We start from the raw sequence: 22,342 nt of genomic DNA, 5'->3' as shown, positions 1-22,342 counted from the left end.
TTGGGCTATTAATAGCCAAATTGGGCTACTTTTTGTCCGAGTTGGCGTCAAAAATTTCGTTTTGGCTATGTGGCTACTTTTGGGCGACATCTTTTTCATGCGTGAAAAAAAAAGTTAAAGTAGTTATAATGTGCTCTGTTACAATTATGCAGTGACAGAAATAAAAGGCATGCTGAAATCAAAATGCAGGCTATAGACCTTTGCAGTAAGGGCGCCCTGGGCGCTCCCATACTGTTCACTGGGCTGTCGTGAGCACCACTACAGTGAACTAGAATAGCACCACGCACAAGCACGGTGCAGGGTTGCCAGATGGCTCCGACCTCAGGTAGCCAAATTGGCCTCCGCAGTAGCCAAAACGTAGCCAAAAGCGAAATTTTTGCGTAGCCCAAAAGTAGCCAAAAATATTTGTTTTTGTGACGACATTTCTTAAGCATGTTGAATTAATTTTCGGCAGGAATATTTACATATTAGATTTCTTTCCCGCACATGATGTCTGAGGGGGTGCGCACGGCGTGTTCTTTCCGTTGTTACGTTTCGCACCCGTCATGCGCGCTAACCAGTGCGGCTAACCAGGTGCGCTAACCAGGTCCTAAAGATGGGGCCGCAGTTCCACTTTGCAGGAGCGGCAGTAGGCCATATCACCTGAGGCGGGCGACGACAGCCAGTCTGCACGCGGGAAAGAACGGCGGCGCTATATAACGCAATCGCAACTCTAGTTTAGGAATATTTCACCTTTTAAATGTTCGTGCGCAGATTAGACACATCGACAGGGAAAATACCTTACTGTATACTTTCGCAGCCTCACATTTCAATTTTATGCTTTAAGAAAAAGGTTCTCACTGAGAGCGTCACCTCAAAGCATCTAGCATGCAACTTCTTGAAGCTACATTCAACGATATGCATAAGCTCAGAATAAATAAAGAATATATACCATTAGATGATAATCTTTGTCGATTTTATCTTCAGTCTAACAGCACGTTCACAATAATGAGAAAATTATATTACCCTTGAATTCCGGCTCCTTTTTCCATTTCTTTTTGTAGTTCTGGATGTATACACCCCCCGTCAAAAGTATACAGCCCAAGTGGTTTGATTAATTGTGAGGCCTGCAGCATGGCTCGTTATGCACCCTCAGCAACCGTGATCTCTCGAAAGAGAAAAGGCATTGAGTCCTCAATCCTCCTAAAGTTTGGACTGCTTGGTGCGCCAGGGAGCCACGCTAAACAGCTCGGAAGCAAACCCCTTGGGCTGTATACTTTTGACGGGGGCTGTAATTCGCCCACTTGCTCATTCTGAAAGTTCTCGTAGCGACGGATCTAATGCCATGTCATGCCACTAACTTCCGCCGCCTTCGTTAGTTACAGTGGGTTCCGCGCCGCGCCGAAGGATGGCTCCATGGCTCCGCATGAGTGCATGCAGATTACACAACGGACACGGCGCTCTCGCGTCGCTCGCGATGAATCTTGAGGGCTGCACGTGTGCCGCTTGAGGCTGCAGAAAAAGCGTAGGCTCTTGCGAGTGGCGTGCTTGCTGTGTCCACCACGAGAATAAGAAGAAACAGAAAAAGACCTTATTAATGCGTAAGCATTACTTGCCTCATGCGTATCGTTAGCAGAATGTGTCCACAGAACCAGAATAAACAATACAAGAAAAGAGCATGCCTGGCGGTGGTTTTCCAACCAGCCACCTACCGCAGCCGAAGCGGACGCCCAAACCACTATAGACCACGTCTACGGTTAACGGTTAACATGTGAGGATCACGAAACCAGGCAACAGAAGCGAAACAGTAGCATTTAATGCTTACGCGTTCGCACCACGTAGGGAGACTTAAGTTCTCTTAGTGTTTTCCTTCCATTCTGGTACCATGGTCACCCATGGTGCACCGTCAATGGGAGAACGCTCACATGTGCAGACGGCAACAGTCTATGTTCGGTGGCACGCGCGCGCGGGTTCCGGGGGGCAACTTTCACGTAGTGTCCACTTTTTATATAAGATATCGAAATGCCATGATCCTTGACCGCCTGAAACACACAAGTTTTCACGAACACAGCGTTTAGAAATTGTCATTTTGTAGCAGACGCGCTCAATTTCTTTGCATCGGGAAAGCGAGTCGTCGAAACGCCTTCTCTCTCGACTGTCGGAAACCGGTTCCGACGCAGCCTCCACCGTGCCAGGGTTGCCAGATTGGGCTATTAATAGCCAAATTGGGCTACTTTTTGTCCGAGTTGGCGTCAAAAATTTCGTTTTGGCTATGTGGCTACTTTTGGGCGACATCTTTTTCATGCGTGAAAAAAAAAGTTAAAGTAGTTATAATGTGCTCTGTTACAATTATGCAGTGACAGAAATAAAAGGCATGCTGAAATCAAAATGCAGGCTATAGACCTTTGCAGTAAGGGCGCCCTGGGCGCTCCCATACTGTTCACTGGGCTGTCGTGAGCACCACGCACAAGCACGGTGGAGGCTGCGTCGGAACCGGTTTCCGACAGTCGAGAGAGAAGGCGTTTCGACGACTCGCTTTCCCGATGCAAAGGTCTATAGCAGGTTAAAGAAATTGAGCGCGTCTGCTACAAAATGACAATTTCTAAACGCTGTGTTCGTGAAAACTTGTGTGTTTCAGGCGGTCAAGGATCATGGCATTTCGATATCTTATATAAAAAGTGGACACTACGTGAAAGTTGCCCCCCGGAACCCGCGCGCGCGTGCCACCGAACATAGACTGTTGCCGTCTGCACATGTGAGCGTTCTCCCATTGACGGTGCACCACGGGTGACCATGGTACCAGAATGGAAGGAAAACACTAAGAGAACTTAAGTCTCCCTACGTGGTGCGAACGCGTAAGCATTAAATGCTACTGTTTCGCTTCTGTTGCCTGGTTTCGTGATCCTCACATGTTAACCGTTAACCGTAGACGTGGTCTATAGTGGTTTGGGCGTCCGCTTCGGCTGCGGTAGGTGGCTGGTTGGAAAACCACCGCCAGGCATGCTCTTTTCTTGTATTGTTTATTCTGGTTCTGTGGACACATTCTGCTAACGATACGCATGAGGCAAGTAATGCTTACGCATTAATAAGGTCTTTTTCTGTTTCTTCTTATTCTCGTGGTGGACACAGCAAGCACGCCACTCGCAAGAGCCCACGCTTTTTCTGCAGCCTCAAGCGGCACACGTGCAGCCCTCGAGATTCATCGCGAGCGACGCGAGAGCGCCGTGTCCGTTGTGTAATCTGCATGCACTCATGCGGAGCCATGGAGCCATCCTTCGGCACGGCGCGGAACCCACTGTAACTAACGAAGGCGGCGGAAGTTAGTGGCATGACATGGCATTAGATCCGTCGCTACGAGAACTTTCAGAATGAGCAAGTGGGCGAATTACAGCCCCCGTCAAAAGTATACAGCCCAAGGGGTTTGCTTCCGAGCTGTTTAGCGTGGCTCCCTGGCGCACCAAGCAGTCCAAACTTTAGGAGGATTGAGGACTCAATGCCTTTTCTCTTTCGAGAGATCACGGTTGCTGAGGGTGCATAACGAGCCATGCTGCAGGCCTCACAATTAATCAAACCACTTGGGCTGTATACTTTTGACGGGGGGTGTATACATCCAGAACTACAAAAAGAAATGGAAAAAGGAGCCGGAATTCAAGGGTAATATAATTTTCTCATTATTGTGAACGTGCTGTTAGACTGAAGATAAAATCGACAAAGATTATCATCTAATGGTATATATTCTTTATTTATTCTGAGCTTATGCATATCGTTGAATGTAGCTTCAAGAAGTTGCATGCTAGATGCTTTGAGGTGACGCTCTCAGTGAGAACCTTTTTCTTAAAGCATAAAATTGAAATGTGAGGCTGCGAAAGTATACAGTAAGGTATTTTCCCTGTCGATGTGTCTAATCTGCGCACGGACATTTAAAAGGTGAAATATTCCTAAACTAGAGTTGCGATTGCGTTATATAGCGCCGCCGTTCTTTCCCGCGTGCAGACTGGCTGTCGTCGCCCGCCTCAGGTGATATGGCCTACTGCCGCTCCTGCAAAGTGGAACTGCGGCCCCATCTTTAGGACCTGGTTAGCGCACCTGGTTAGCCGCACTGGTTAGCGCGCATGACGGGTGCGAAACGTAACAACGGAAAGAACACGCCGTGCGCACCCCCTCAGACATCATGTGCGGGAAAGAAATCTAATATGTAAATATTCCTGCCGAAAATTAATTCAATATGCTTAAGAAATGTCGTCACAAAAACAAATATTTTTTGCTACTTTTGGGCTACGCAAAAATTTCGCTTTTGGCTATGTTTTGGCTACTGCGGAGGCCAATTTGGCTACCTGAGGTCGGAGCCATCTGGCAACCCTGAAATTAAATAGCAGAAAATCGACCTCACGTAACGGCTCGTGGTGTCTTTTACTTGTCAAGGCCATGTCCCGGCAGTCACGTGGTGCCGACTTTGACCCGGACAAAGCCGGAGCGGGACGGCTTCAAGAAAGCTTGGCTTGCGAAGGCCGGTCGCATGATATAACCGCCCCCTTTTTAGTTATATCCCTTTATAATGGCGAAGCCAAACATCGAAGTGTCCTAGGTACGGCCGTGACTTTAGTCTGGCCGGCAACGCTCTACTTTTTGTTGCGCTATCATGGTATATTGCAATGTATTGTTGATCAAAAAGGGACTCAAAGTCAACGAATCACTGGTTCAGCAAACGCTGCAGTCAGTTTAAAGGGACACTGAGGAGAAATTGAAGCTGGCTTGTATCTACAGAATACCAGCTCCTGATTACAAAAACGCCACTCATACTGACAACAAAGCTCTTGTAACGTAGAAAAGAGCAAGAACCAAAATACAGGTATCGCCGCCACAGGCCAAACTCGCAAGTACAAGCGTGATAACGTCATAGGACAAAGCAGTGTTGCATCAATGGTTCTAGCAACACTCGAACACGAGAAGCCATGAATCACTGAGGCGCAGTCAATGCATGTGCAAATCTCCTTGACGTCGCCAGATGGCGCCACGTAACCGGCAGCTACACGCGCGCCTGCAGCATCGGGACCAATCAGCGCCTGCTCACCGGCGGTAGGCGGGCTCCCGGTATTCCGCTAAGGGTAACAAGGTACACGGTATGCTAAAGATGTCTATTTGCTAGAACTTCGTTGACGACTTCGAGAACGGGATCCATCGTAACGCTGGCAAAACGCCGGTGAAAACGTAAACGAAGAGACGGTAGCGACGGCCGCAATAGCCGATAGATGCCTTCAACGTGTGGCCGGCGGTAGCTTTCTTTTCGGCTGCTGCCAGGCCGCACTGCTGGCCGCCTGAAATCACGGAGTCTGCGTTACGTCATGTGCACGTCATGTTTCACGTCACTTAGTCCTGTGTCGTCATAAGAGAATCCCAAGTTTGAATCAGAGCGGCGGGAAAAACTTTTTCAACTTCGAATCCAAACTTCTTAGAAATAAATGCACCTTTCGCTGCCGGCCAAGTGGCAACATAGCCATGAAATGCGGAACTATCGGATCTTGCTGTAAAAAAAATATTAATAGAGCTCTCCTCACTGTCCTTTTAAAGACGATTTTTTCATCCTTATCAGCCCCGTGATCTTCCAAACGCCCCAGAAATCCTGCAGAAGAAAAGGGAATGTTACAGATTCGCTTGGGGTTCGGGGCAACTGGGGCATACAGGGGAGGGACGAAGACTGTAGACAGGAGTAGTGGTTGGGGTGCATACTTAATGCGGGCCAAATCTTCTTGAATATAAGCATACATATGAAGGAAGCCACAGTGATTGAAACCAAGGAAAGCATTAAAAAATTCCCCTACACATAGCTAGGGGTATTGTTTTTATTTGTGGCGTTGATCAACGGAACATTGGTAGTGTAATAATTTTTTCCTGAAAGATAATTGGTTAGGAAGCAGAAGAAAAAACAACCACGTGCCGCCTGTAGGACCCGGACCCACGATCTCGACAAGAATGTTTGTCTCTAATGTGCCCACTATCGGCATCCAATATCTTTCGCTGATGTATAGATCGTTTCATATTTTCCCGAAGAGGCATACAGCTTTTGTCGAAAGTAAACAGCCTAAGGGTTTGCTGCCAACGGGTGTAGTGGGCCTATCGTAGCATATCCATTTAAATTCTTTATTTCAGAGCGAAGAGGACGAAAGTTTCGAAAGTTTCTCTCCCTTTCAAGAGAGAAAGCATGGCTCAGAGCAAAACTCCTTGTGCTCTTTATTTCTGGATAAAGGGTGCGTGCTCTAAGGCGGAGGTCTTGCAAACATCGACCCTAAGCCCGGATTTCCGCTGCTCTCTGGATTCCGGAACCTTTTCGTAACAGGCTTTTACAATGCTTTCAGAAACGCGAGAGTGCGTTTTCTGCTGCGTGGCCGCACACGTGCCTCAGATGGCACGCAAGGCTTCTCCTTTGGCTCCTCTTATCTTCTAACCATTTCCTCACGTAGCACGCGCCGAGTTGAGGAATGCTGTCAAGGGGTGCTGATCAAGAAAGGACAAAGCTCACACTGGTCGTGGCCTTTGGATTTCTGGAATAGGGCAACGATTTGAGGGCTGCAAGTCTTTGCATGAATAGCTCTGCATGCCCTAGCGGAGGTGGCGGGTGTATTTCTTCATGCCATCTGCCTTGTACTGTCGAGGTTGATCATTCCGTCAGGGTACGCAACCGGATTCGTGATTCTTGGCAGTATGCCTCATCAGAAGTTCATTAATCGCCTTGTCAAGGGACTTTCGAGGGAGGGGTTTCTAAGTCATGTCTGCGTTAAAGGGAACGAGGTAAGGTGGGGCAAAAAATGACGTTTGTACTTTGTCGACCACATCTACGGTCCGGCTTCGGGCAGAGCTCGATAACTACCCCTCCCTTTCTTCCGCACTTAACATTTGAAAAGTTTTATGGTTTCGGGAGTTTAACGTCCCAAAGTGACTCAGGCTATGAGGGACGCCGTATCAGAGGGTTCTTTAACGAGCACTGATGCCGCACAGCACAAGGGCCTTTTGCATTTCGCCTCCATCGAAATGCGACCGCCGGGGCCGGGATCGAACCCGCTCCTTTTGGATTTGAAAAGGATCAAGCAACTCCGCTAACTCATGTTGTCTTTTTCCATCAAAGGACAAGCCGAGACCTGGTCGGGAGGGAGTAGCTTGTATATGTACTACGTACCCGCGCACTGCATTGAGCAAGTGAACCCCCCTCCTCAAAAAAATAAAAAATCGTTATGTGTTTTCTGCGTAGTCGGCTGCCGCCTCGTGCACCCCTCTTTGATTTACGGTTGGGAGCTTCGCTCCTGTGGCGGTTCAAAGCACCATGTGCGGCTAGACAATAGCGTGGATCTCATACAGAGGCTAACTGAATTAAGTGCATGGCACAGCATTCGTGCACGCATTAGTGAATCATCTTATATAGGATGCATCAAGGCGTCTTGACTGCATGCTCAGGCTATTCTTCTGGATTCCGAGGCGCGATATAAACAGCTCCATTGTTCAATCTGTCTTCGTTAGCATTCTCGCATTCTCGACAGTCTCGCCACGGTGATCAAAAAGCATTTTCAAGTTTTAGTTTTAGGTCTCGCGAAATCAACTGCTGTCGAACCGGCTGAATACGAAACAAAGTACTGTGGGACAGGCTTGTCATTTGTGTGCCTATATATGCATGTATATCTATACTCACAGTTTTCTGACCTCTACTTTGCGAGTATTAAAAACTTCAGCAAGATCACTGCGGAAGTCCACAACACAGACAGAAGCTTTTCTGCTCCGAGCACCGTTGCTTCGATCCTTTGCGTTTAGATCCTTCCTGTGCTTTCAACAGTTTAGTGTCAAGAAAAGAGCGGTTGCAAATGTCGGCCACTTTTTCAACTTTATTCCAAACTACAGGTAAATAAATCCAGAAAAATTTACAGCATATGTATATGCGCCTTATGGCCGAATTTTTGCACCGCTATCTTCTGTTCCACCCAGCTTCGGAAAGGGGAAAAAAACATGTTACACTCTACGTCGTTCTTCAGGTGGCAGTAAAGTACACGTGTTGCTTCTTGCGTAAGTGTCAGTACTGTTTATTGCCACTCGTAAAAGTTGGGGACTACACATAGACATCGTGCCATGCAGCCGTCGAGCAGCGATGCAAAGTGGGTGCCAGTGCGTGAGGAAATGAATAAAGGACATAAAGGCGACAAATTTTCGAACTTAATGCGTCTAAACAGTCTCTGTCCAGTGCATATAACTGCCGACGACCTGAGGCGACCGTATTTTTTTTGCTATACGTTACACGGTGCTGACCTTTGACGGGCCACCCACAGACGCGTCGATATGGCGCCAGCGGCGTTGACTCATGCACGTGCGCTCAAGGCGAAAGGTAACAAATTTATGAGCCGACTCAGCAGCACGCACGCACGCACGCACGCACGCACGCACGCACGCACGCACGCACGCACGCACGCACGCACGCACGCACGCACGCACACAGCGACGCCGCGACCGTACACGCAACCCGCCGGCTGTCGATCGTGCAACCCGTTAAACCTGCAGCGACGTGCAGCTCAAAGGCATGTCCGGCTCAAAGAGCTCCTCTAGAATGGCGAACGTCACGTCTTCACACTCCCGTCTGCTGACGGGCGGGGAAAGCGCTCACTTCCATCAGCGACCTCTCTTTTACCTACGTGTAATACGCCCAGATACGTATACAGATAGTAGGTCGAGGGTATGACGGAAAAAGGTAAGAACAAAAAAAAAAAACACGAGATAAACCAGCTTGCGCTGGGCGATAAGGCTGCGGCCAGGTAGACACACGCGCACCGGCAGTTACACCTGAGAGGCGCGGTCGAGGCCCGCGCCATTTTTTATGCGCTTCTCAGTGATATGTTGTTTGTCCGAGAAGCAACACCGGTGGAGACGTTCGTGGACGTCGCGATGACAGCGCGCGAGCGGTAAGACAAGCGCCGAGACATCCTCGTGCAAGATGGCGCTTCTGGTCGTGGCTCGGTACTTCCTGCTCGTCAGCAGCGTCTGCATATGGGTGAGTACCTGTAGTGACCGCCGAAGGAAGTCGAACCATTGCATTGCAGCCAACTGTGTCCTGACGAGATTTTGAAGCGCGGATTTGAACACGAATGAACAGATATACTATATGCTGCGTAAGGCCACACCTTACGGTACACTTGACAGTGGCACAAGACACTGTCTGCCAACGTACAAGATCGCGCCGACCAACCGCCGAAACGAAGTGATTGAGCCTAATCAAAACCTTCCTGACACGAACTTCTCAGTGTCACCGCCGGTTGGGAGTCCCTAAACAACTTTGAGCGATCTATAGATAAGAGTTCAGGGGCGCCGTTCAAACGAACATGATCATCTTGGTCGAGCGTGTCTTCTCAGTTTATCAGCGGGATCCCACAGATTGAAACGAAGGGCTGCGTTCGCTCTCGTGCGGCGGCGTTTACACCATCGGTCTCCACCTGTGACGTCACAGATGGCGCTTTGACATCAAAGTGGGAGCACGCAGCACTGATCACGACAAGCAGCGCGGCAGCAGACGGTGCACGAGGATACACGAGGACATGCATGAGCACGAAGCGTTGACAGCGGGGAGTGCAGAATCACGGCATTCAAAAAAAAAAAAAAAGAACACTGCAGCGATGTAGGCTTTGGCTTGGGCTGACGTATCACACACAGTAAAGGCCCTCACAGACGTTGATACAGAGTGTCAATATGAGCGTCGAGAGGAATCAACGTACGTGTCCTGGAGCGACCGTCAGGTCGCAAACATCGATAAATTCCGCTATTATTTAGCGCTGTAAAGTATCGAACCCGCGAAAGACGCGGGTTCAACACCGGCCGCGGCGGTCGCATTTCGATGCAGGCGAAATTCTAGAGGCCCGTGTACTGTGCGATGTCAGTGCACGTTAAAGGAACACTGGTGGCTTAAATTGACCGAAATCCTCTGCTACAGCGTCCCTCATAGCCTGAGTCATTTTGGGACGTTAAACCATATAAATCGTAAACCCTTTCAAATGTTAAGTACGGAAGAAAGGGAAGAGTAGTTATCGAGCTCTGCCCGAAGCCGGACCGTAGATGTGGTCGACAAAATACAAATGTCATTTTTTGCTGCATCTTACCTCGTTCCCTTTGATGGGGACATGACAGAGACCCTTTCCGCGAAAATCCTGTACTCCCGTATATGGGTCCTTGAAACTGCTAGACCCGTTTATACGCAAATAAAGCCCCCGAGGTGCAGCCTCGAAATGAAAGGTTTCGCATCAGTATTGATTACGCAGCACTAATTCCAAATAGAACGCGAACGAATTGCCAGGGCTGCCATTTGCAGCTTCAGATAGCACGTGCTTAAAGTCAAGGGGGTCTGGGAGTTTTCAGACCACCTGCTAACATTGGCTCTTGATCTGACTTCCCATGCTAGGATGTAGAAACTGCATGGATCCGAAGCAAGCAACAATGTTTTATCCTTGTTATGAATGGTGGTCGACACATTTCTTCTGTATCATTTGGAAGATTTCACTGTGATCTGGCAGCATTACGCAAAGGGTGGAAGAAAAAGGGAAGCCCGTGCCCGTGTTGTGTAGCTCCAAGGCTACACAACAACAATGAGCACACTGGCAAAGCGTGAGGATCGCTTGTTTCAGGTATGTGACATCAATTGAGCAAACGACGACCTTTAAAAATGTATAAAACGATGTGTAAAACAGGCCGCCGGCCGCTTTCTCTCTCTCCCTCTTTATTTCCCTCTCCACCTGTGCTCGAATCACTAGAGACTCCCCTTCGATAGAGCCAGACTTTAAGCACTGCCTAACACATTCTTATGTTCTTTCAGCAAGGAATAAAACGCGAACAAGACAGTTGAACCACGAACACCAAAATGAGAAGCTCTTAACGGGGGAAACCTCAATACTAGAGCAGGGTAATTTCACTTCGAAGGCGTGAAAACTGCTGTTTAGAAATGCTAATCAACGTCACTTGTAATTCCTCTCCAGGAGCTGATATGATGGCGTTTTCTGTGTTGGCACTTCAGTTGTCTTGTTCGCGTTTCGTTTGCTGCTAATAGCACAGCCACAGCTCACCGTAGGGATGCAAAATGATACGGAAAAGTGCACTCCTGTTCTGTGGGATAAAAAAGGCTGCCAAAGTTTTCGTCGTTTTCAACATCGAGCAAAAAAGGTGACTGCGATAAGTGTATCCCTCTCCCCACCCACATAGGAGCGCGCCCATTTCAAAACGGCCGGGCCAGGGCCACCTGTACCACTTGACCACGCAGGGCACATTCCCACATTCTCGTTGGTCAACAGGTGAAGATTGTACATGGGAGTATTCTGTTCGACAGACTACGCCCCAAGGCGCAACCATTTAGCGGGATACAAGTATCACTGTAAAATGGTCAACCACGTGCGTCGGGACTCGCGAGGGCAGTTGATATGTCCAAGCGGCTCCAGGCAAACTGGCTGCGCTAGTTTTGCCTACAGTGTTTATCCAACACCTTTTTGACTTTGGTTTATAACACCTTTTATACGGACCGTTATCGCGCAGAAAACTACTGATAGGGCCTTGAGGAGCTGTCACACATACAGGCTTGCTGCGAGTGACCGCCTTCACCCTTTATTGTGTGCATATAGCGAACTCGAAGCTTCTTATCACAGTGTGGTTGGGCCGCATCAGTAAGCGTTTTGTTCCAGACGGATTTAGCTCATGTCATATCGGATCTATTTCACTCCTTTTATGTTAGAAAGAGAATAAAGTAAATAATACCTCTTAAAACATAGTTTGGCGGCAAGTCTTTCGTCACCCGTAATGATATCGTTTGACGCCGGGTGCCTGACGTCGTGCGCATCTTCGAAAAGCTAAGTATGCGATCTCTCCCGAATGCTTATGGGACAAGTTGCGTTGTTCAAATTTTTCAGCATCTGGAAATGCTTTGCACAACAAAAGTTCGTGCATGCGTTTAATTGTTTGTAGAAAATTACGCTTGTGTTTCACTACGCAAAACTAATTCGCTTCCTCATTTGGGGTGCGAGTAGACTAATTATGTAAATAAAAACTATAAAGAATGCTCACTACATACAAATCAGTGCGGAAGCACAGATTTTTGCTACGTAGAAGACGACTATGAGCGGACAATGTTTCGTGACGGAGCGCTCGCGATGGCGAACAGACAACGGGCGATTTTGCTCGGGTTTGGTATCCATCGGATTAGTGTTTACGCTCTAAAAGACCTTTTGAATAGACATGGCGAGCGGCGTCGGGGAGAATTAAAGGTATACACAGCCCGCCTCTCTTTCAGTTGGTAGCCTGGTGCAGAGTAAAACAAGAAATGACTTTGGCTTGATGGTTAGATGGATTTGCAATCTCGCACAACTTGCGAAAAAAAAAAAAACAGGTATGATATCCTGCATGAAATCGCCGTGATTTAGCACGCGTTGTGACTGCGCGAAAGATATGCTAAGAGCTCAAGGAAAAATTGCTTTTAAAGAGATCGAGTTCGCATTTACTTCCTTTATTCTGAGCGCCGAAACAGTCGGAACGCGTGCGAATGCAAAACGCATTACCTGGAAATGCACCTCGGATATTTCTTCGGGTTCCGAAACGTCAACTAACGTCTTCAACTTGGTCAGTGACCCAAGAATCATTCTACTATGCCACTACCTGACCAGGCAGCGAACACTACCGACGTCTCACTGTCTGCAGTTACAGGTGAGCTTAACGCGAAATGTTTAGGAGGCAGCTGAGGACGCAGATATAACGAAGATACTCCTTCTGTAGGGAGATTTTCTTCTGCTTTGTGGAAGCTATCGAATAATTTATTACTATACCACATACACTGAGAACTATACGGGACACGCCGTATTAAACGGTTCCACACGCACACACAAAAAAACGATCGCATTGGCCTCATTGACGTGCAGCGAGTACTTATAGTGCTCAGGCGTTCATGCATTTCGCCTCCAACATAATGCACGTCCGGGATCGTTGCATCGAACCGAGAGACATCATACGAACGCTATCGCGTAAAGCTGATCTAGGGACTTCAGTATCGCGCGGTGAGAGCGATGTTGTCCTTGTCGCTGTGAAGGCCGAAAACCACGCCAAGATAACGAAATTATTAACGCGAATATAAGTACCTCCGCTCTAATCTTTTCTTTTTCGCTTTTGCCGCATGTCGGCCCTTCTTCGATCTTGGAGCAGCTGTGTATTGATATGTGAGAAGAATCGAAGCATGCTTGTATTCAATGCCGTACTTTATACGTGTACTGCGCATAATGCCACACGGTATGATACTGCGTGGCGTCCATAGATTAGCCAGAATTCACTGATCCACCCCAGGTAGTCACACTCTAAACACGAATTCTCCTAAATGGGAGTAAAAAGGGAGTGAGTTGTACTACAGCAAACTCCCTTTTAAAAAGGAGAGTGCGCTCGAGGACAGCTTACTCCATTTTGACTCCTTTCTGCTTAGAGTGCACCATGACTGATTTTGGTTCGAGAAGGGTCAACCTGGCTCAAGCACGCCGCCGTTAGTTCACCCTCGTATGTGCATGCAGTCCGTGATTACTACAATTATAAACGCCAGTCCTGGAAATCCCCATAGAATGCGTCAGAAAAAAGCAAGCACAATTATTGGTCAATATAAATATTGGCTTCTGCAAACATACGTCACATCACCTGTGGCGAATAAATGCATCGCTTACGCAGCTCAAGCTCGTGTCGCAGACGTAGACGGCGCATATAGGCTGGCTTTCGAAAACTGCCTACGAGACATAACCGTATCTTGCAGCGCAGTTTCGCAACTGCTTTGGTTAAAGACGACTAACGGCTATCGCGCAAGCGAAGCGCGCAACTATATATCCTACCACGTGCCTGCAGCTCTTCGGCATCGTCCTCCTCGTGCTGGGCGGCCTGCTGCGCTCGGACCTGGACGTGCGGCGAATCGCCGAGTACTTCGCTGTGTTCGACAACTACTCGGCCGCCAGCGTGACCACAATCTTCGTCGGCACCTGCCTGCTGCTGGTCGGCTTCCTGGGTTGCGGCGCAGCCTTCCTACAGAACAAGCGCCTCCTCATCGCGGTCAGCTGCCACGACAATTGCTTTTTTTTCCTTTTTAATTTACGAGCAAGGTGCCCTCTTTGATGTGAGGTGAATGATTAAGTTAAATACATAGGCCCCTACCTGCACCCAGCTCTTTCATGCTTTTAACGCAGCGGACTGTCGTTAATTCTATCTCTCTTAATGCGAACATCCGGTTCATTCATATTATGAAGAAAAAGACGGGCATTAGCCTAGCCGCTCTGCCATCGCTCAGAGCGAGAACCTGCTGAGCCTGACAGACCAGAGACTGTGTTTCGCCGCCGCCTAAGCGCTTACCTAAGCACCCGTTACAATATGAACACCTTTTTTTTTCGGTCAGTGTCAAAAGTATTAAAAAGACTTAATACGAACAAATTTTCGGTCCTCTTGGAGCTCTTAAATCATTAGGGCCGCGGATACTGTCCAATTTGTTCAAATGCAATGCATCATTTTGAACCGCAGTATGGCGCAGCGCTAGGCCATCGCCATGTTGCCGCCGGCACGCACTTTATTACCGTGTGACGTAAGCACGTGGCAAAGGCATGAAACAAACTACGAACTGAAACCCACAGTCACGTGTATACAACGCAACGCCTGCCACTACGTAAAGCGATACAAATGCTCTTCAAAGGATACCTTCGTTCAAAACGAAGTTGAGGTGTCCGCATACACTGATGGCGCCTTTGCTGTGCATGCTCATCTCTCCTTCCTCCCGCGTCACGCTTAAACAGAATTACGGGCAACTGCGTACCTTCTCTTCTTCTGACCGTGGACACCGGCTGCGTTACGCGACGTCTTCGAGAACCAAGCATACAGGGTGTTTCACTGAATAGCTGCCTCCCGTGGCAGACGTCAGTAATTATAGCTATGGAAGAGCTGCATGGGTACGCGAAATTAGGTCAACTCTGACGTTTACAGTCAGGCGCCTCATTTATTCTGAGATTTGAAGCTCGTCATCAGTAACATCTATACCAAGTTTGGTTTTTGAAAACGCGATTCTCGTCGGCGCTGCAGCGCAAGAAGTTTTTGTACGTGTGCACGTGCTAGAGCTAAACCACGAAGCTGAGAACCCCACGCAGCACGTAACCTCGCCATGTCGCGCTTGCAGGCATGGTTTCAGTTTGGCCTGTGTGCAGACCCGGCTGTCGTTGCTCCAACGGGGATGACAAGCTAGCTTTGATGCGGCGTGCTATTGGGCTGCGGCTAACGGAATAAAAGGACAGGGAGAGGGAAAGAAAGGGGGGAGATATATTTAGAAAGGATAGGGATAGGGGGTATGCACTATGTACAAATACCGGGTATTGAATAGAAATACATGCGGGGTTCTGCGCCGCGCAAGGTTGTCGACAGTATGGTGCGCGGCCGTGCAAATTGCGTGAAGGGGGAGCAGCCGATCGTGGCCCACGCAGGGGCTCTTTTGAAGGGCATTTGCCGCTTCGTCCTTGAGTTGTTTCCGACTATAGCAAGTTGCACACACACCCACGCCCAGCACTCTTACGAGCGGCGTGAATCTTGTCGCGGCTGTTGTAGATCCATCACCGCTGTGGCGCGAGCGCGAATGGACAACGGCGCGAAAACGAAACTATGCCGCGGGAAGCGGATCGCTGTAGGTGCAGTTGCGCGGGTTCGCTCCGAAGCATTTCTGTCATCCGCGCTTTTCTTGTCGCCTGCAGCTTAGAAAACAATATTTAGTTTCATCAGACTAGACCTGTACACGATCAAAGCAGCTGCCGTGAAAACTGCGCACGAAAGTCGAAACTTCGCCCGCTCCTTATCGCCGTCCTCTTGGCTACTGCCTCCCTTCCATCTAGACCTGCTGATGCAGAATGAGTGCAATCGCAGGGCGTTTAGGACATTCTGCGCATTTCCGGTTTCAACGCGTCTTTCTTTTTCTTTTTTCCGCGCCGCGGGGAGCCCCCATGAATAACGTAACAGCGGGGTTGTACAGCGACTGTTTCTTTTCTAGTGGTGGAGGGGGGGAGGCGCAAATTTAGATTTGGTACCACATTGTTCCCCGTACACCGAACACATGAACTTTTGCCCACCCTGATGGAGAGACTTGTGCACAACAATATGAGGGGGAAAGCATGCACTTGTTTCAAAACCATTCTGAACGTTTCATTTGTAGAATCATTGTTATATTTACAGAATTAGAACTTATACATAAAATACATTGATTATAACTCACAGAACCCAAAATGAAAGATGTGCCATTATTATTCAGACCCGTGCGGACCACCAACTTTGTTCTTGGTGCTTGTTCGGCACATGCATCACAATTTAGTCACAAATAACTCGCTCAGTGATAGCAGCTGAAACTCATAGATCTGGCAAGCTTGGACCCTTGAGAATCCCTGCTGTTTCCAGCTTCCTTCCAAATATGCCTTTTTTTTTTTCCATGACAGTACAATGTTTGCATGGTGTTCTTCGTCATCCTTGAGTTGGCTGTCATGGGCCTGGTGTGGAAGCATGCCAAAGGAGAAGCGGTATGTATGCTAAGTAATGAAAAGCACTGTCATGAAGCATTCTGAGTTGTTCCAGAATTCTAGCTTACACGTGGTTTTAATTTAGTGGTGGAAAACACAAAATTTTAGGTTTGCGCCAATACATTCGATGGTCAATTCAGACATAGCCTTAGCATGAAATCCAGCTGTTATTACACGTCTCAGGTGTATACACTTGAAAGATATTGAAGACCTCCAACTCAAAAAAGTAATTATGGTGTCCAGTTCAGCTATAGCACCTCAATGCAGTTGTTGCCATGTGAACCCTAGGCCAAAAATTATAACAAAACTGCACCTCTTCAGCTATGCATTGAGTGGGTGTCTGCACCAGGAACAAAGATTCAGAATGCAAAAGCAGGGACAGAAGAGTCAGTTCAGGCTTGCATATTTGTGCGCGCACTCCCAATAGGTATGCACATATTTATGCTGCTTCTGCAGATGGACATTTACTTGTCAAGTGCCATTCGAAGGCTCATCACGAAGTCCAAGAATTCATTCATGGATGTTGAATACTTCTTGGATAACGTCCAAGTCAAGGTGAGTTCATTTATGACACAGGGAAAGAATGCACCTCTGCTCAGTGGGCTTACATATTTACTCTTCTTGGTGCCAAATAAAGCTCCAGTGCTGTGGGGGAGCGGGGCCAAAAGACTATGAAAGACTGGAAATGGACTACATGGGAAGCTGTTTCTACTATGACAACGAGGTGGAAGCAATAGCAGTCCATCAAAATGTGAGTATACTACAGAAGTGGTAAGACCAATCTAGCATTTCCAACTGAATGAGCCACCACTACAAAAATATCACAAACTGTCATTAACAAGAGCTAATTTGCACCTGAATTTCATTGCACCATGCATGCTGCTTACACGAAGCAACTGTGGCAAATACTTAGTTTCCATAGCCACATTAATAATAAGAAAAAATACTGCCCATCGGTGTTAAGGCACAACTGTGTATCGCTATTTGTTATTACATTTCAAGTGCGTTTGAGAGTAGCTTGTGTAACTGTACTGAGGTGTCCTAGCTAACTCCATAATGCTTCAATAGTTAAAGTGTGTTAATAGATCAAACCAGAGTCAATGAACACTGTCGCTACTCTTGTAAACGTGAACAGTATTTTTTGTACCTTTATATGCTTATTAGTCAACAGTGGTTACCATGTAGATGGTTTAGTGCACGTACCATGTGAGAAAACACAGGGCCAATGTGGCTCAATTCTTCTTCCATAACATTTTCCTTCTGCTTTACACAGCAGTTGGCAAATGTTGTGCTTAACAATTCATTATGAAATAAACTTTTAATCAACATCCAAACCCTGGACAGCCAGAGAAAAAAACGCGAGATATAGACGTGCATTAACAATTAACAATTTTCAGAGATGTGAAGGAGTTAAAAGCAGCTTCTTTGAAAGCCACAAGTAAGAAATCAGTACTGGCAGGAAATGTAAACCAGCACCTTAACTAGTAAGTTCTAAGAATGTTGCAGTACACAGCATAGCCAAACGGTAGAGTTAAGAAGCGGTTGTGCAAACTGGTTCTTTTCAGGTAATGAGACACTATTTTTATGCATCTCGCAGGGCTGTGGTCCAGAAATTAGGAGGTTCCTTATGGCAAAGAGCCTTGCTGTAGGCCTCATCTGCCTCTTCATACTAATCATTCAGGTTTGCTCCAGTTCTTTATGTCTCCATTTGTTTCACAGTAAAAAACTGAGACTCCATCTGGGTTCTCATTGCAGGTGGGCAGCATATCAAGCGCTGTCTACATGCTGAAGGTGATGGGCAAGCCAAAACCTAAAGTTACGGCCGTGTGATAAGACTGTGACAGCCAAGCTCCTGATGAATCACCCCTCATGTTTTGCACATATCATCAATCCACAGCAAGAAAGCCACTGAGCCCTGCTTGACTGCTCGACTCTTTGACACACCTCTATATCTGAATGTATACGTAATGAAAGTGTTATGATACAAGTTTGAACCTACATAAGCACAATATTTGCATTAAACAGTCTAACAAGTGCAGTGGTTATGCATACAAAGCAGACTGAGATATGTAGCTAGTATTAAGTTATACTGCTATTATATTACAACTATTATATACAAACTTATTATTTGTAAAAGATTTCAGACAATTATTATATCCATAATATGTGAGGGAAAGAAGGGAAGAGAATGTTGATAGCTACAATTGCACAATGTCAGTCTAAGAACACAGCTAACCCACACAAAGTAAGCATAAAAAAATGAACCAAAAGAAAAATCAATGAGCTAAGGGACAAACAAAAACATCTAATGCCAAGAGCAAAGGCATTAAAAAATAACCATTACACATCACTTAACATAGACGTATACACTGCCTTCATGTTCTATGGTAACAAGTCTGTGTAACAAAGGATGAACACGAGAGAGGCAGATATGACAAAGAAAATGCGTCAACTAGCCAAGCAATAAGTTTTACTTGAGGAGCTCTTCCATGGTTTTAAACTAAAGCAAGACCATGTCATTATGTCGCTGCTGCAGGTGAAAACTGCCAAGCTCCTTTTAAGTTGTATGCAAAATAAGAATGGTGACTACTATGTATAATTTGCCAAATTTCGCGAACGAAAAAAATCATACAAGTTAGATAGCAGGCAAGGACTTACTGTAATTAAATTATATAATTGCAAGTGAATAGGACACACAAGGTATCCAATCCCAAGGTTACCAGGGTATCCAATGCCTGAGATGCTTTTATGATTATAGTGCAAAAGGATATGATCAGTCATGCACAGAGCATGGGCTAGCCTTTTGTTTTCCGGAATTCTATCGCTGGTACAAAGAGAAAGTGCAGATTCGTGAGAAGCTTATTCAGGACTCCTTTGAAGTACCCAGACAGACAGGCTCATTATTCACCAAGGAGCCGATTGATAATGACTTCACAGCAATTTTTTCTGCTCAATGGCAGATGATCAGAAAACTAGGACTCTGGAGTCAATGAACACATGCATTTAGCACATTTCTCTTAAAGAACCATCCTGCTGTAGGAAGCTGCAATATTGTGGAACAGTTGAACTATATTGACACTGCTGAAATCCACTGCTGGCCAGCGGCCAAGGATCAGCCTGAATAATTTAAAAAATCCACCAGCTCTACGACACTATAACATGACACAAAAAAAATGAAGATAAATTCAAATGGGATGCGGAGAGATATACATCTAATAACAGCGTAAAACTTGCAGCAAATGGCAGAGCAATTGCTCAATTACCAAGCCTGCAGTTACACAGAGAAAGTTACAAGGAACAATAATAAAGAATAAAAAAGGTAAGCATGAAAATTTGTAGCAGGTGGGGGTAAACACGCAACCGAAAAGGCTTGTGGAAAGCTTCCTTGTCAGTTTGGCAGGATAAACACGCAACCGAAAAGGCTTGTGGAAAGCTTCCTTGTCAGTTTGGCAACAAAACCTTTGCGAAAATGTGCAGCACTTTGTCCACACAATAAAGGAATCATGTAAAAGGTGCCAAAGCGCTACGTGAAAAAAAAAAATCCCCTTCCTTTCAGAAAACACACTGTTGTACTCACTGCCGTGATGTCTCCATTGAAAAGAGGAAGGAATATGATTCCAGTCAAACAGCAATATGTACACTAGGTGGATGCCTGCATAAAAGCTTGGAATTAATAGCAAATAAAAAAATTAGCTATGAGATCTGGCCAAAAGACTAACAAACACTGGAAATTGACTGCATTGAAAGCTGTCTCTACTACCAAAACAAGAAAGCTGCAGCTGTAAATCAAGGTGTAAACAAACGAACATAGCGGGCATTACAAACCAGTGCTTATATGACATCTAGTGGCTCATCACTACAGACACATAAAGCAGGAAAGCATCCATTCAATCACAAGTACTCACATGCAATTGAATTTCACTATGCAATGAACCATACTGTTCAAACAAACAAGTAAAAAGATTACCAGGCAAAAAAAAGCATTTAAACGGTCCACTTGCAGTGAGCCCATGCCATCATGCTTTTAAAGTTGTATGGTGAAAAATGAATATTGTGCATCCAGGGAAAATTATGTGCCAATAACTGCCATGTGCCCCAGCTGAAACACATATCTACAAATTACACCAAACAATCCAGGCAAGAGTTTACCTCTGTGGTGTTAGCAGCAGCACTGAAACAGTATTATTCAAGTGCAGCTAAGCTTGTTTTTTTCTTTGATCATCTTTTTATGTAACATCAGACATGGTGTTTATCTACAAGCAGCCATCAAGTTAAGGTGACCTTAAGACCCTTGATCACCTTCATGTCAAAAATTTGCTATACTCAGGTGGTTGTGTGTCTTCTCTGGAACGCACAGCTACAAAAACTTTGTTTAAAAGACATTAACAGCACAGTTAAGAGCCATTGCTCTCAAGTGATTTCGTCACATTTATTTCTGCCATGCGCTCTTCGAGCTGGTTTCTCTCGCTTGCCAGGGTGACAAACCGTTGCAAGAGAAATTTCTCTTTCACCTGCATTTTTTTGCAGGAGGAATGGCACGTCAGATGTCTACGTCACATGGCCTCACCTCACCAAATATATTTTTTCTTGCTTTTTGCTTTCCAATGTCACGGCATACAGTATTGGAGTTTGAGTGCACAGAAACACGTGAGCTGCTTTATGATGAGATGGTGTGCCAACATCCACGGTAAAGGAAGAAGAAATGAATGAGGTGAATCACAGACAAAGAGCAGAGTAGTTCCCCAAACCATGCAGACATAAAACTGAACCAGGGCAAGGAACTAAAATTGAATTCTTTTTTTTTCGCCAGAATGAACATTGAAACAAAAAAGCAAGAGCAACTATGATGATGAGACATAGCCCATTATTGGCTTGTAAGTCAGAATTATGGAGCAACGAAATGCAATTTGCTGCACCGTCGCAGAGAAGCCTAGAGGATGAGCAGGTCGGCTTTGTCAAAAGAGAGTGTGAATAGGCTTCGATTTTAATTTTCTTCACCTTGTAGGGCACACAAGGCTCTAATACCTTGCAGAAACGATCACAGTGGCCCGATCTATGCACTGGGCTTGTTTATATGAAATTTCCAAATCTGGTCAAAGCCCTTCAAGAAGTCTTGGCAAGGACTATTTATTCTCAATGACACAACATACATACAAGCACCAGGCAAACGCAGTTCTAGAACAAATCATGGTCGGATAATTCAGCCTTACAACGCCCGTAGTGAAACTTTCAAACATTCCTTCTTCCCTCATGCAGTTGAAATGTGGAATGATTTGCCAATGAGTGTTGTGGAACAGAGTGATGTGCATGCATTCGAACGATCTCTGGATAACCACCTACTTGAAAGTGCCATTTGATGCTTGACTGAATGATGTACCGTGTCATGCTGATGTATTCAATGCTTGTGAATAGTGCTGTTTTTCTATGAAATTTTTATACCCTCTCTGTAAGGACCCTCACACGAGGGTTGACAGTATTGTTAAATAAATAAATAAATAAATAAATAAATAAGGTCCTCGGGGGTACTAGCATGCGCCAATTAAACAGAGGAGTCAATATTCCAGCAAAAGCAAGGTTGAAACTGTGCAAGCACAGAGTTTGGAGTTTCACAGGTGCTACAAGAGGAGCACAAAAGGCTCAGTCCAAGTCCCTGCTAGAAGGATGTTCGATGACTAAAACGCAGCACAGTCAACAATGGCAGAAAGAGAAGTGTGATTATGAAGCGTGATAGGAAAGGATGGTCACAGTCAGGGTCTGGTTTATGGGTCACTCTTGGAAGGGGCAGTTCCACTAGAGCTGTATAT

The 22,342-nt window shown here is 46.3% G+C and overlaps 1 protein-coding gene across 1 annotated transcript; it reads left to right on the top strand.

Annotated features, from left to right (window-relative positions):
• Positions 1 to 8,748: 8,748 nt before the first annotated feature.
• On the top strand, positions 8,749 to 18,462 carry LOC149372663 (23 kDa integral membrane protein-like). Its single transcript, XM_089567218.1, has 7 exons — positions 8,749 to 9,001; positions 13,852 to 14,052; positions 16,458 to 16,538; positions 16,995 to 17,093; positions 17,176 to 17,289; positions 18,136 to 18,219; positions 18,294 to 18,462. The coding sequence occupies exons 1-7, from the start codon at positions 8,945 to 8,947 to the stop codon at positions 18,366 to 18,368; spliced, it is 711 nt and encodes a 236-aa protein (XP_089423344.1). The 5' UTR covers positions 8,749 to 8,944; the 3' UTR covers positions 18,369 to 18,462.
• Positions 18,463 to 22,342: the final 3,880 nt, after the last annotated feature.

Source organism: Amblyomma mixtum, chromosome 1, assembly GCF_055824585.1.
Source record: "Amblyomma mixtum isolate Tamu chromosome 1, ASM5582458v1, whole genome shotgun sequence".
Taxonomy (NCBI): Eukaryota; Metazoa; Arthropoda; class Arachnida; order Ixodida; family Ixodidae; genus Amblyomma; species Amblyomma mixtum.
The sequence above is the reverse complement of the archived record's forward strand: the minus strand, read 5'-3'. Positions and strand labels throughout refer to the sequence as shown.

Excerpts from the sequence above, each read along its gene's own strand:
- LOC149372663 (XM_089567218.1), top strand. The coding sequence starts at position 8,945 with ATGGCGCTTCTGGTCGTGGCTCGGTACTTCCTGCTCGTCAGCAGCGTC. Across the intron at positions 17,290-18,135 it reads CAATAGCAGTCCATCAAAAT|GGCTGTGGTCCAGAAATTAG; the intron begins GTGAGTATACTA and ends TGCATCTCGCAG. Across the intron at positions 18,220-18,293 it reads TCTTCATACTAATCATTCAG|GTGGGCAGCATATCAAGCGC; the intron begins GTTTGCTCCAGT and ends TTCTCATTGCAG.